Source organism: Onychostruthus taczanowskii, unplaced genomic scaffold, assembly GCF_017590055.1.
Source record: "Onychostruthus taczanowskii isolate IOZ18803 unplaced genomic scaffold, ASM1759005v1 scaffold107, whole genome shotgun sequence".
In the NCBI taxonomy this organism is placed as follows: domain Eukaryota; kingdom Metazoa; phylum Chordata; class Aves; order Passeriformes; family Passeridae; genus Onychostruthus; species Onychostruthus taczanowskii.
Window position 1 is genome coordinate 28,758 of NW_024497297.1, and position 13,941 is coordinate 42,698.

General features: G+C 53.5%; 2 protein-coding genes across 7 annotated transcripts in view; both read left to right on the forward strand.

Annotated features, from left to right (window-relative positions):
• The window catches only part of LOC121342827 (protocadherin-16-like), a 5,902-nt gene extending 3,198 nt beyond the window's left edge, over positions 1-2,704 (forward strand). Inside the window, exon 2 of the mRNA XM_041417536.1 lies at positions 149-2,704. Within this exon, the coding sequence (XP_041273470.1) occupies positions 149-2,650 (2,502 nt within the window). The 3' untranslated portion in view covers positions 2,651-2,704. The remainder of the gene's footprint in view (positions 1-148) is intronic.
• LOC121343346 (protocadherin gamma-B4-like) overlaps positions 1-13,941 on the forward strand; it is a 44,103-nt gene that overhangs the window by 15,608 nt on the left and 14,554 nt on the right. For 5 of the 6 annotated variants that reach the window (XM_041418410.1, XM_041418420.1, XM_041418445.1 and 2 more), the window contains exon 2: positions 7,689-7,747. In XM_041418410.1, coding sequence (XP_041274344.1) covers positions 7,689-7,747 — 59 coding nt within the window. Of the gene's footprint in view, positions 1-2,883; positions 5,657-7,688; positions 7,748-13,941 lie in introns of those variants that run through there. The other variant, XM_041418436.1, reaches the window with a different exon arrangement.

Genomic DNA, 13,941 nt, shown 5'->3' on the forward strand with positions numbered 1-13,941 from the left:
GCCGCTCTGGTGATTGGCGCCGGTGTTGCTGTCCTGGGGAAGGAGCGCGGCGATTGGAGCGGCGCCGCCGCGCCCGCAGCCAATGGCGGGGCGTCTGCGCGGCCGCGCTCCCCCCGCCCCGTCGAGCCGCGTCCGCCCCAAACAATGAATGGGAGCGGCGAGCGCTGAGCGCGGCCCCCGGCGCCGAGGGCATCGCTCCCCGGCCGGCCACCCGGCAAGGATGCCGAGGGCAGGGCAGGCGCGCCGGTCCCTGGGGCTGCCGCGTGTCTTCTCCTTCTGTTTGTTCTTGCACAGCTCATCTGCTCAGATCCGATACAGCATCCCGGAGGAGCTCACACGGGGTGCCTTTGTGGGCAATATCGCCAAGGACCTGGGCACCGATGTGGCTAAACTGGCGGCAGCTAATCTGCAGGTACTGTCGGATTCGGATTCCCAGTACTTCTCTGTCAATGTGAACACCGGTGTTATTATGGTCAGCGAGAGGATAGACCGGGAGCAGCTCTGCGGGCAGAACCCACGCTGCTTCCTCCACTTGAAACTTGCCATCGAGAACCCGGTGGAGTTTTACCGTATTGAGGTGGAGATCCTGGACATCAATGACAACCCCCCGGAGTTCCCCAGCGATGAGGTTTCCTTGCGCATCTACGAGCTGGCGTCGCTGGGTGCCCGCTTCCCTATCCAGCCAGCCCAGGACCCTGACGTGGGCACCAACACCTTGCAGACCTATCACCTGAGTGCCAATGACAACTTCAACCTCAACGTGAAGGCCCGCACTGATGGTGGGAAGTTCCCTGAGCTGGTGCTGGAGCGGGCCCTGGACCGGGAATTCAGAGCTTTCCACTACCTGGTCCTGACTGCTGAAGATGGGGGCTCTCCCCCACAGTCCAGCAAGATACGCATCACTATTCAGGTCCTGGATGCCAATGACAACCACCCAGTCTTTGACAGACCATCATACGGAGCGCGCTTGGTGGAGAACTCGCCGCTGGGCACCCTTGTGGTGAAGCTAAATGCCACGGATGTGGACGAAGGACCCAATGGAGACATCCGCTACTCCCTCAGTAGCCACAACTCAGCTGCCTTACGCCAGATCTTTGCCATTGATGAGCAAACTGGGGAGATTCGTGTCCAGGGCAACCTGGACTTTGAGGAGGCGACAGTGTATGAGATCGAAGTGGAGGCCAAGGACATGGGGTCACCCACGATGGAGGAGCACTGCAGCGTGGTGGTGGAAATCACGGATGTCAATGACAATGCCCCTGAGGTCATTCTCACCTCCTTCTCAAGCACCCTGAGCGAGGATGCACTGCCAGGCACAGTGGTGGCCGTGATACACGTCAGAGACAGGGACTCTGGCGAGCAGGGCAAGGTCCTGTGTCACGTGTCTCCAGATCTTCCCTTCCAGCTGCGTAAGGACTACGAGCACCAGTACTCGCTGCTCACCAGCACCCGCCTGGACCGGGAGCATGTTGCCTACTACAACGTCACCGTCTCTGCCTCAGACCTGGGCAATCCCCCCCTCTCCCGCCACACCATCTTGCCAATCACCCTGATAGATGTCAATGACAACGCTCCCCAGTTTGAGCAAGCGTCCTATGAAGTGCTCGTGGCAGAAAACAATCCAGTGGGCAGTGTGCTGGTTACAGTGTCTGCTGTTGACCCTGACTCGGAGCAGAATTCCCGCCTGTCCTACTCCATTCTGCGAGCCGGTGGGACAGATCCAGGCCTGGATCCTACTCGTTACCTCTCGATACATCCCACGAATGGGCAGGTCACCGCCAAATTCCCTTTTGACTATGAGCAAACCACCTATCTCCAGTTCCACGTGGAGGTCTCTGATGGTGGCTCCCCGGCCCTGAGGAACAGAACACTGGTTCATGTTTTTGTAGTGGACCAGAACGACAACGCCCCACAGGTGCATTTCCCCAGGGCTGGGGAGGACTCTGCTACTCAGTTCCGAATTTCCCCCTCCATCGTCCCTCCTGCCCTCATCACCAAGGTGGTGGCAATAGATGCGGACTCGGGGCGCAATGCCTGGCTATCCTACCACCTCGTGCAAGCCACAGACCTGGGGCTTTTCAGCGTGGCCCTGCGTTCCGGGGAGGTCCGGATCATGCGGGCTCTGCAGGAGACGGACGCCTCTGAGCACGAGCTGCTGGTGGTGGTCCGGGATGCCGGGGAGCCCCCGCTCTCCACAGCTGTCACACTGGTGGTGCTGGTGGAGGAGAAGGGTCCAGAGGCCCTGCAGGGCTCCGAGGCTCAGGCCACTGATGGTGGGGGCTTGCCCACTATTACGCTTTATCTGATTGTGTCCCTGGTGCTCATCTCCACCGTCTCGCTGGTGGCACTGGCAGCGCTGGGCATTCGGTGCCTCCGGCGGGGCTCTGCACCTGCCAACCAGGGCTGCTGCGTGGAGAGCGTGAACACGCTTCAGCCTCCTCCCAGCCACATCTTTGGGCACTTGCACTATGAGCCTAAGAAAGGGGACACTGTGATGGGCGTGCAGGTGACAGCAACGGCACCCCCCGCCCCTCGTTACCGCTCCTGCTTTTCGCCGGTCTCGGATATCAGCGAGTTCATGTTTGTGAAACCCTCCGCGGATCCCACCCTGTGCAGCGAGGTGAGCTCGGGGGTGTGGTCTCCAGCCTGAACACAGCCCCGGTGTTCGCGGGGCTCGGCACCGAACCGACCGGCTTTGGGGCGGGGGTGTCCGCCGGTGCCCAGTGCCAGCAGCCGGGCGGGGCGGAGCGGGTTCCCCGCTGCCGGGAGTCCCCAGCGCCCTCCCGGCGCTGCGGGGGCGGAGTGGCGGCAGCGGGGGAAGGGGAGGGCTACGCCGTGCGTATTTTGGGGAAGGCGGTGAGATGGAGAAGGGGAGGAGGAGGGAGAGAAAAAGGAGGAGGCGGAGGAGGAGGGGGCTGTGGAGAGACGTAAAACTGTCACTCGGTCCATCCCCTCCGCTCGCCGACTTTGTGTGTCTTTGCGTATCGAGAAGCGGTTCAGCCGGCCGGGCTGCGCTCGCCCCCTCCCCCGCCTCCTCCATCCCTCCCCGTCCGGCTCCGGCGGCTCCGGCGGCGGCTTCCTCCCTGCACAACCCGCTCGGACCCCCCCGGGGCGCAGGGGTTCCGGCTGCCGGGGCCGGCTGCGGGGGCGGGGAGGAGGGGGAGGCTGCGCGGAGCCGCCGCCGCTCCTCTCCGCGCTGCTCCGTTCGCACACCCGGCACGGGATGCTCGCGGGACGGAGTTTGCCATGGCAGCTCCCGCTGCTGCTCGCAGTCCTCTCCTGCCTGCCGGCTCCCAGCTGCGCCCAGCTCCACTACTCCGTGCCCGAGGATCGCGAGCCGGGCTTCTCTGTGGGCGACCTGGCCAAGGACTTAGGGGTGGAGGTGCGGAGCCTGGCCGCCCGCAACCTGCGCCTGGTGAGCGAGGGTGGGCAGCGGCACTTCCAGGTGGACCTGGCGGCAGGTGTGCTGCTCCTGGACAGCAGGCTGGACCGGGAGGCACTGTGTGGGCAGAGCCCCACGTGCTCTCTGCACCTCCAACTCGTCATGGAGAATCCCCTCCAGCTCCACCGTGTTGAGGTGGACGTTCTCGACGTGAACGACAACGCGCCCCAGTTCCCCAAGCCAGAGGTGGTGTTGGAGATCACTGAGGTAGCCAACCCTGGGACTCGGCTCCCCTTGGAAGTAGCAGAAGACCCAGATATGGGCTCCAACTCCATCTCCACCTACGAGCTCAGCCCCAGCAAGCATTTTGCCCTGAGCATCAACGTGAGAGGAGATGGTGTTAAAATGCCCGAGATCGTACTTGAAAAAGCACTGGATAGAGAGAAAGTGCCTGTTCATCATCTAACACTGACAGCCCTGGATGGAGGGAATCCCGTGAAATCTGGCACTGCCAGGGTTACCATCCATGTCTTGGATGCAAATGACAACCCTCCTGTCTGTGATCCACCCATATCCAAGGTACTTCTGGAGGAGAATGTACCAGTGGGCACTCTGGTCACCAAGCTGAATGTCACCGACCTGGATGAAGGTCCCAACGGGGATGTGGAATATTCTTTCAAAACCAGCAACAATGCACCTGGTAAATTCACCAAACTGTTCTCCTTAGATGCCCGTACAGGGGAGATCAGAACCAAAGCCCCTCTGGATTACGAGGAATCCAGTGCTTACGAGATTGCGGTTCGAGCCAGGGACAAGGGATCCCCAGCCATGGAAGGCCACTGTCACCTGCGAGTGGAATTAATTGATATCAACGATAACAGCCCAGAGATCGTGCTGACCTCTGTCTCCAGCCCGGTGCAGGAGGATGCAGCCCCAGGCACGGTGATTGCCCTCATTGGTGTGAAGGACAGCGATTCGGGTGACAACGGGCAGGTCCGTCTGCAGATAGCAAAAGAGCTCCCATTTAAACTAGTGTCATCTTTTAAAGAGCATTTCTCGCTGGTCACCAGTGGTCCCCTTGATCGGGAGAAGGCCAGTGGATACAACATCACAGTGAGGGCTGTGGATTCAGGGTCCCCCCAGAGGGCCACACAAAAAACCTTTTATCTCCGCATTGCTGACGTGAATGATAACGCACCGAATTTCTCCAGCCCTTTTGATACAGCTCATGTTCAGGAAAACTCCCTCCCTGGAACTTCTGTCTTTTCAGTGTCAGCATCAGATCCTGATGAGGGTAGCAATGCCAAGCTGTCTTACTCCATCCTGGACAATGGGATGCAGGATGCACCTATCTCAACCTACTTCCGAATCGATCAGGACAATGGCACCATCTACACCGTGCGAGCTCTGGATTACGAGCAGGACAAGGTGTTCCAGGTGCCTGTGGAGGTGAAGGATGCTGGGTCTCCTGCTCTGAGCAGCACTGCTGTGGTCCATGTGTTTGTCCTGGACGAGAATGACAATGCTCCCAACATTGTCTACCCGTCTGTCCCCAAGGGCTCTGCCTTCCACCAAGCCATCCCGGCCTTGGCAGAGCCTGGCTATCTGGTAACTAAAATTGTAGCAGTTGATGCCGACAGTGGCCATAATGCCTGGCTGTCCTACCAGCTGCAGGAGTCTGCTGAGGCTTTGCCTTTCCAAGTGGAACGCCGCTCTGGAGAGATAAGGGTTGCACAGGCTCTCAGGGAGTCAGAAGATTCCCACAGGCTGGTGGTCGAAGTGAGGGACAATGGCACGCCGTCCCTCTCGGCCTCTGTGGTAATAGTCATTTCTCCGGAGGAAAACAGTGTGCAGGACTTCTCCAAGTCCTTGGACCTCCCCCAGCCTTCTTCTGAGGATACCAACCTAACTCTTTACCTCATCATCTCCTTGGTGTCCATCTCCCTCGTGTCCTGTGTGATGTTCGGGCTGGCGGCTGCCCGGTGTCTCAAAGCTGGCAGTGCCAGCTGGACCTTCGCAGGTTGCTGCCGAGGGACTGGCCGCAAGCCTGCCTCCCATTTCCGAGGGCAGATGAAGCCAGATGGCTTCATCAAGTACCTGGACGTGGGAGGAGCGGGCTTGACCTCCCAGGCACAGAATTACACCTCTTGTTTCTCGCCCATGTCTGAGCAGAGCGATTTCCTCTTTGTAAAGCCCTTCAGCCATTCTAGCACTGCGGAGACTGTGGCTGCCTATGAGCAGGTGACCAGCACCTTAGCAAGTCCCTGCGATGGGGTAAGAGATGGCTGTTTCTTACTGTCCTGCCTGCTGAGTGCAACAGTTTGTCATATCCAGGCCACTTGGCTGTTCTCTGTCCGTCCTTCCTCCTGAGACAGTGGCCTTAGGGAACATGTGTCACTGTCGTCTCCTGGGTGGTGGCAGGTGAAAGTTTTGGCTTGGCTTGGTGGAGGTGGGGGAAGGGGCTGAGCAGTGTTATAGAATCAAAGACTGTGTTTGTAGCAGTGGAGTGTTTCCCCTTGGCCCCGCTCATAATTGTTTCTATTTAAAGTGATTCTTAGTGTGGTCAGGAACAGGTTTTCTGGGGGTTTAACTTCTTGGTTCCGTTTAACCCATTTCTGCTACATGGCACATGAGCTGTGGTGCAGAGGAGGTTATGTGAAAGAAAAGTCTGCTTGTGTTTCTTTTGCTCAGTTTTAGAGGTGCCTTGTAGAAATTTCTCATTTCTTTAACCCCAAGTGTTACTAATTACTAACTGTGCCTTGGCAAGGGATCGTTTTCCAGCTTGGTCATGTTGAGCGAGGAGCTGAATTCAGTATTCAGCACTAAAATACTGAAATGTCAGGAGTGACATTATTCACAAAGATCCTGGTGACCTTATGTGCCCTTGGGCTTGCAGAGGCTGAGGAGCGGCAAGCTTTGAAAACTTGAGCTGTTTGTACTCAGATGCCTAAATATAGATGTAGGTGACTGTGTTTAGCTGGAGCTTTTATAACTTTGGGATATAAAAAGTGAAGCAATTTTGTGTCACAAATGCCTGCCCTAAATTTGAAAATGGTAATTACAACAGGAATTCAAAATATGGAAGGGCTATTCAAAATATTGGGAAGGACTTATCTAGTGCAGTATTGTGTGTCAGCGTGTGCAAAAATGCGTATCTGAAATCTGGAGGGCAAGTCTTTCAACAGCTTCATTTGCATGCAGCATGGGGACCAGTGGGGCATCTATTTTAGGGGAGTAATTTATTCTAATATCTTCTTTCATGAGTATCATCAAAGCTGCAGAGAAATTAGTGAGAGCACATCTACTAAATAAAAATCTAGGTCAGCTCTACTCGTCTTCACTTTTCCTTAGTAATTGCATGTACAAGCAGAATAATCCTATAAAACTGATGTTTCACTATGTATGGACTATGAGCTGCTCCTTCCTAAAATAGCTGAGGGAAGCATTGTCCTTTCCAGGTAGTATGTCATCACCCTGGAGTTCATTAAGATGATCATGATTTTCGGAAGTGTGTGTGTTTTCCCGACAGAAACAGTTGTGCTATTTAGTGCTTTCTACAAAGGCATGATTCAAACAGGAATATACAAGCTTGCTCCATGTCCTTCCTTATTTACAAAATGTTCATTGTCTGGTTGTAAAATAACACTGGCAGAGAGTGATATGGGGGCTTATTAATGAGGTTACAAAGTGTGCTGCTGTGTCTGAAGGTTATTGTGTCTCCTAAACAAATAAGGCTTTTTCCTCTTGCTGTCGGAAGTTTATTCTTTTTTCTGTGGACAGAAAAATATTGTAGTGCTCCAAGGCCACAACAGCTTGGAAAAGTCATTCAAATACCATGCATGAAAGCAAGATCTCAGGCAGGCCTTTTTAAAGACAGAAAAAGGAGAGATTAGGAAGGTCTGTTACCATTTTACCTTAGAGTATTAAGAGCATCTTTCTCAGTATCAATTAACTCTGCCACCCCCTCACACCCCCTTCCTCCTCCAAGCCTATTACTGTGGTACCACTGCTCCTGCTGAATTCATGCCCTTATCAGTTTATTTCATGCTTCATTTCTTTCACAGCCTGGTTTCCTGAGCTGCTTTGGAAGATTATTCTCTGAACAGTTTTTGTCATGGTTTTTGTTATTCCTGCTGCTTCAGAAATACTCAAGAAAGGGGGAGGGGGAGCTTTCTCTTTGTTCTAATTGATTTGCTTCACTTGGACAGAACATGCTGATATTCCAGACTGAAATAATCCAAGATCAGTTCACTTTCATTTTCAAAGGCAAGAATGGAGGTATTAAAACTCTTCTTTTTATTTGCAGCAAGCTCAGCCTAACACAGATTGGCGCTTCTCTCAGACCCAGAGACCTGGAACAAGTGGGTAAGTGGCTCTTTCTTCATTTATCTGTGGGATGAAGATTTCTTTTCTTGGTGTGCCGCTTTCAGTGCTGGGAAGTCCATGAGTGGCAGCTCTGAGAGTGGGTGTCCCTGTCATTGATGGAGTCAGAAATAGGGCTGCTCCTGTGTCAGCTGTGCTTGGTGTGACAGCTGCTGTTGGCCGTGGTGTGGCTGGGTTTGGTGTCTGCACCTCAGGAACTGGAAGGAACTCCAGGTGAAGTCAGGAGATGGTTGGAGGAATGGACAACGGGTTTCACAGAGAAAGGCCTCTTTGCTAAAGTAGATTCTGAGCATGTAAATTCCTTCCTGAGTCAAAAATCTTAATTCTGTCCCTTCATGGAAGCCACTGGAAATCACTCCCTTTACCAGTCATGGAGCCTTGAGCTCTGTGCTGCTGAGGTGTGCTCACAGAGCCACAGGATGGGTCAGGAGGAGGGAACCACAGAGCTTCACCTGGTCCCACCTCCCTGCTCAGCAGGGTCATCCCAGAGCACACAGCACAGGATTGTGTCCACACAGTTCTGGAATATCCCCAGTGAGAGAGATTCCACCACCTCTGTGGGGTGTGTGTGAGGTCAGAAGAGAGGCCCCAGCAGCAGAGCAGAGACCTCCCAGGTGAGTAGCCTGCTCCTGACTGGGGCTCTCTCGCCTCTGGCCCACCAAGCTTTGCTTGTCTTGGTGCACAGTGAGAGACCACTGACAGCAAAATGTTGTTTTTTGCCTCTCCCATCTTCTCTCCTAGTTCATAAGCAGGGATCCCCTTCAGAGGGTGAACTCCCTTGAAAGAGAGAACTTTAGCTGAATTCCACCTTTCTCTGTGAATACCCCAGCCAGAGGTTACTGTGTATGAGGAGACTGGCTCCAGGATAATGTATATGTGGAAAGATTATATCTTTTGGGGTATACCTGAGGGTTGTGCTCTCTGAATAATCAGGAGTAAATCTGGGTGATGTGCTTGCTCATCTGGCTGGCTCAGGCACTGTATCTCTGTGCTTTGCCATTCCTGATGGCCACTTGGGCAGCTCCTGTGGAGTTTAAAATGGTGACATGGGAGTAGTGGGTGCTGGATTTTGGTGTCAGAGCTTGCAGTTAAACATCTGCAATTAAACAGCTGCCTGTGCCTGACTCTTTCCCTGGGTCTGGCTCAATAATATATCTTATCAGAAAATTAAGAGATTGCTATAGCCAACTTGTTGAAGTGATTAAACTTTGCTATTCCAGCTGATAAAGCTAAAATGGAGTGAGCGTTTGATGTAATTAGATTAAGTGTTCATAGTAGAAGCTGGCCTTGGACTTTGAAGCAAAGCTATAGCTGGAATGGTTTTCTCAGAGGTCTGTTGAGCTCCCCATCACTGACAACATTTTAATCAAGGAAAATCTTTCTAAGCATTTCCGCTCTAGTTCAAATGACAATTAACAAAGCCCTGTTAATGCAGAAGTGCACCACAGCTGCTGTAATTGTTTTGCTGTGAGAAGGCAGTAAATGAGCCCCATCAGAGCAGGCTCTGCTGCTCCCTCTTCTAGCATCATGCTGGGACTCTTCAGGGCACAGAGCTGATGCAGCCCAGACCCCCTCAGCTCAGTGACAGAGACTTTCCTCAGGTCATGGGACAGTGACACTCAGCTCAGCTCCCAGCCCCTGCCTGGATCTCCTCACCAGCTCCATCGCCTTCCCAGTGCCTAAGAGAGCAGCAACTGTGGCGTGGGAAGAGAGAGGGCAAGAGGCCAGGCAGCCTCAGAGTGTGTGTGGGGAGCTGAACGAGTGGGAAATGTTGGTTCTGGTGCATGAGCCACTGCTGAGGATCTGTGACCTGGGTGCCCAGGACAGCCCCTGGAACAGCTGCTCTTCAGTCAGAGAATGGTTTGGGTTGGAAGGGACCTTCAAGCTCATCTTTTTCCACCCCCTGCTGTGGGTAAAGATACCTTCCTCTGGACCAGGTTGCTCTGAGCCCCATGTTGTGGCAGGGGGTCCCAGAGCATGGGCTGAACCCTGGCTTTGGAAAGAGATTTTGCTGAAGCACAGGCTGCTGCTGAAATAACTGGAAGAACTCAGTGGATTTTAATTCCTTCTGGTTTTCCCCACTTGCCTGTGTCCACATTTGAAACAAAACTGCTCTTCCAGATTCCCCCCCCTCCCCATTTCTTTCACCCTGTTTTAAGTTAAATGAAGGGGGATGTTTTTAATCCAAACCTGTGTAACACTGTTAAAGGATGGAAATAGAAAATGCTCTCATATGTTCGGTGCCCAGCCCTGACATCTCCCTGGCGATCAAACAGGCAGATCCTGGAAAGCAGCCCACTCCCCATTGTGCTGTTCCCGTGCTCTTCCCAGAGTTTTGATGCCTGGTGTGTGAATTCCCCAGGCACTGCTTGGTAGTACAGGCATTAAAGAGGGGGCAAGTGCAGCTGCCTGAGCCCGGCTTGCTGTTCTCTCTGCTGTTAAACCCTGTACAAATGTGTCTCCTGCTGACAGGTGAAGCTCTGTAGCACCACGAGCTCTCTGAAGTGCAGGGCTCTGCTTGGTGCTAGGGGAGCACAGCCTGCCTTTCAGCTGAAAATCAAAAACAGGGATGTGCTCTTAACTCTATTTGACCTAAATTAATTAACAATAAAGACACAGCAGCTTAGGCCAGGGGTTTGGATGGATTGTGGGGGGAGCCTGGCACTGACCCTAAGCCAGAAACAAGCTCAAACCCGTGTTGGGATTTCTGCCTTGCTGTCTCCGTGGGAGCTGGGGAAGAAACAATCCTGTCTCTTCTCCACACAGCCCTGCCCATCACAACAAATCCCACATGTCTCTGGGCACCTGGAACCAGGCAGAGCAGGGGAAGCTCAGTGAGGCAGGGACCAGCTCTTGATCTCTTACATCTCTGCTGCTCCAGGACAACAAAGGGAATCTGCTCTTTGTTCTGAAACACGGGAGAGCTCTGGAGCACATGCTCAGGAGAGAGGAGCTCAGACAATATGCTCTGAAAATGTGGTAGCCAGGCAGACCTGAGCAAAACAGAATTAATCTTGTTTGGGAGAAATAGGAGGATAGGATGATTAATTTAATGATGTTTGTGGTTTGTTTTTCTTAAAAAAAACCACACCCATGCTGTCGCTGGGCAAATGGAAATGAATCCAGACTGATTCCGAGCAGCAGATGCCATTCCTGGATAAATCAGATCAGTGGCTCTAGCAGAGATTACAGTGATGAATTGGCCAAAGTGCAGTAGATGAATGGTCCAGCAGCATCTCAGGGTATCCCTGTGGGATCGTCACTGTGGGGTTTCCCTGTGGGAGGAGGCTGGTGGGGTAGGGGGGGAGAGTGGGGCTGGTACAAAGGACCCATCTTGTTGTTTTGGTTTGTTTTCGTTGTTGTGCCCTGCATGTTCATGTGCTGCCTGACCCTGGCTCTTTGTTTTAGGGTCTGTGTGATGATTTGTTCAGGAAAACACCTGGCTGGAGGCAGGATTTCCTTCCTGAAGGATGGGGAGGGTTCTGTGTTGCTCACAGGTGGACATGAGAGGGTGAGACAGGCCTGGGAGGCATCCTGTGGCAGCACTGAGGACAGTTCTGGGCTGTGTGGACAGGCTGGGAGGAGATGGCAGGCAGGAGACACCCCAGAGACAGCGCCAGGGGATCACAGGGAGGTGGGAAGCAGTGTGAGAATCCATGGCAACTCCAGGGGAGGGAGGAGCACAGCGTGTAGAGAAGATGCAGAGTTGCCATTTCACAGCCCCCTTCCATTTGTTTTCTCCAATCCTAAATCCCCCTTTGTTAATGCTTCCCAAAGCTGTTGCTAGCCAGGCTTCCCCTCCCCGGCTGAGCACAGCCAATGGTGATGTTCACTTCGCTTCAGTTGTTTATCAAACAGCATCACAGCTGCCCTGCCTGGCCCCAGCCATCATCCCCCACCACAAACGAGGGGCTGGGGGTTCACAGTGCAGATGCTGCAGCAAGAGAGAGCCAGGAAGGAAAAGAGGGATTTTTTTTTTGTTTGTTTGTTTTTGTTTTTCATTCTTTGTTTTGTTTTTGTGCAAGAACTTCAGGAGTTGGGCTTGCAGGACTATCAACAGGCTGCCTGTGTGTGCTGGGGGGAGGAATAAAGAATAGTCCTGTAAGCTACCAGGGGAGTTCTTGTGGCTCAAAGCATGCAGGTGTTGCCAAGGCAGGGCTTGTGGTGTGTTTTTGGGGTGCATGACTGTACCAGGACACTGACCCCACGTGTGTGTCTGGGGGGAACACCCCGGAGCAGCTGGGGCCAGAGAGGGAACCACAGACATTCCTGGGCTTACCCAGCATGGGGGTGGACACCCAGCAGAAGGACAACTGGCCACAGCTGCAGGCTTTGCCCACATCCTTCCTAAAAATAAATAAAGGCAGACCCAGGAGTGTCTGGGGCGTCTGGGGCTGTTGCAAACACCGAGGAATTTACGCTGTGAGTTTGTGTTGTGTTGTAGAGCATCCAACAGCAGGTGCTGCAAAGCACAGGGCACCAGTGGGGCTGTGCAGATAAACACTGATGGATTTGCCTTCTGCTCATTCATGGAAAACATGGAAATGGACACATGCCAAGCAGGGCTGCTGGACAGGCTGCAGCTTCTCGCTGACAGGAGCACAAGGAGCAGCAGAGAAGTTTAGGAAATAATTACAATCCTCACATTGCCATCCCAAACACACCCCAGGGTTAAGCCAGCAGTGGTATTTGCTTTGCCAGGTGTGGTTCCACACATTCTGGGTGAATGACAAAGTTGTAACAGTCTCTGGGTTAAAATTTCTGCTTCTTCTGCCTGGGTTGTATTTGTTTGCCTGTTCGGTGTTCAGTAGTGATTCCTCCACATCTCCTGCCGCATGTGGAGTGTGGAGCTGCTCTCAGCTGCCTCCCCAAGGCCTGGGGAAGGTGTGAGTGGAGCCCTGCAGCCTGAAAAGTCACAGCAGACTCTGGAATACTATTTGAGGGCACTGCTTTGAAGGAACAGCCACAATCTAAGTGACAGTGTTCTCCTCAGAGTGAGAGCTGCTGTGCTTAATGTGGGCTGTGACTCTGAGTGCCCGAGGAGTTGTGCCAGTGAAGGAGCTCTGCTCTGAAGGGGATTTCCCCCTGCCAAATCCTTGGGGCTGAACAGCTCAAATCACCAACTTCTGCCACATCCTGGGGAATGTGGGAGAGAAGTTGTCTTTTTGGGGAGTATTTGGGGTGGTTGTTTGTGTCCAGTGCTGAAGCCCACACCAGTCCCAGCCTGTTTGTGTGGCTTTCGCTCAGCAAGCACCCCAGATGGAATCACAGACGTCCAGGAAGGGCCAGACTGTTTTATCTGCCAGGTTGACCTGGTGGGTTGTGGAACAGAAAAGATTGATGACAACTTGCTTAGAGGGGCTGGAGTGTGTCCAGGGCAAGGAATGGAGCTGGGAAGGGGCTGGAGCCCCAGGAGAGGCTGAGGGAGCTGGAAAGGGGCTCAGCCTGGAGAAAAGGAGGCTCAGGGGGACCCTGTGTCTCTGCACAGCTCCTGACAGGAGGGGACAGCCGGGGGGGTCGGGCTGTGTTCCAGGGAACAGGGACAGGAGGAGGAAAAGGCCTCAATTTGCACCAGGGCAGGTTAAGACTGGATATTGGGAAAATTTCTTCTCTGAAAGAGTGGTCAGGAGTAGGAACAGATACCAGGGCAGTGGTGGAGTCTCTGTGCCTGAGAGGATTTGAAAGTTGTGCAGATATGGCAGCTGGGGCTTGGGTTAGTGCTGGAATTGTCAGTGCTGGGTTCATGGCTGGACCCAATGATCTCAGAGGACTTTTCCATCCTAGCAATGCTGTGATTTAACTACTGGGGTTTCCTGTCAACCCTACAGACAAAACACTGCTTTTAAAGGACTCTGAGGCTGCTCAGAGCCTGGCTTTGCTCTGGGCGTGGGCTGCAGCCTTGGGGTGCAATTTTGGAGTGGATTTGGGTTGCTGGGCAGGCAGGAGTTGTTTTGATATTGGGAGCAGGACTTTTTCGTGTATAACTCCTCTCCCTCCCCCTCTTCCTGCAGAGCTGATCTGATTTTGGGATTGGAAGCTGAAGGTTTTTGTAGAGATGTGTCCTGTCCCACCCCACCTCCCCTTCAAGAGTCAGGAGACCACAGAGCTGTCCTCTCTGCCACTGAGAGCACTCCTGCTTGCAGGGGCCACCCTTTTGGGTACTAACAGCCCAAATC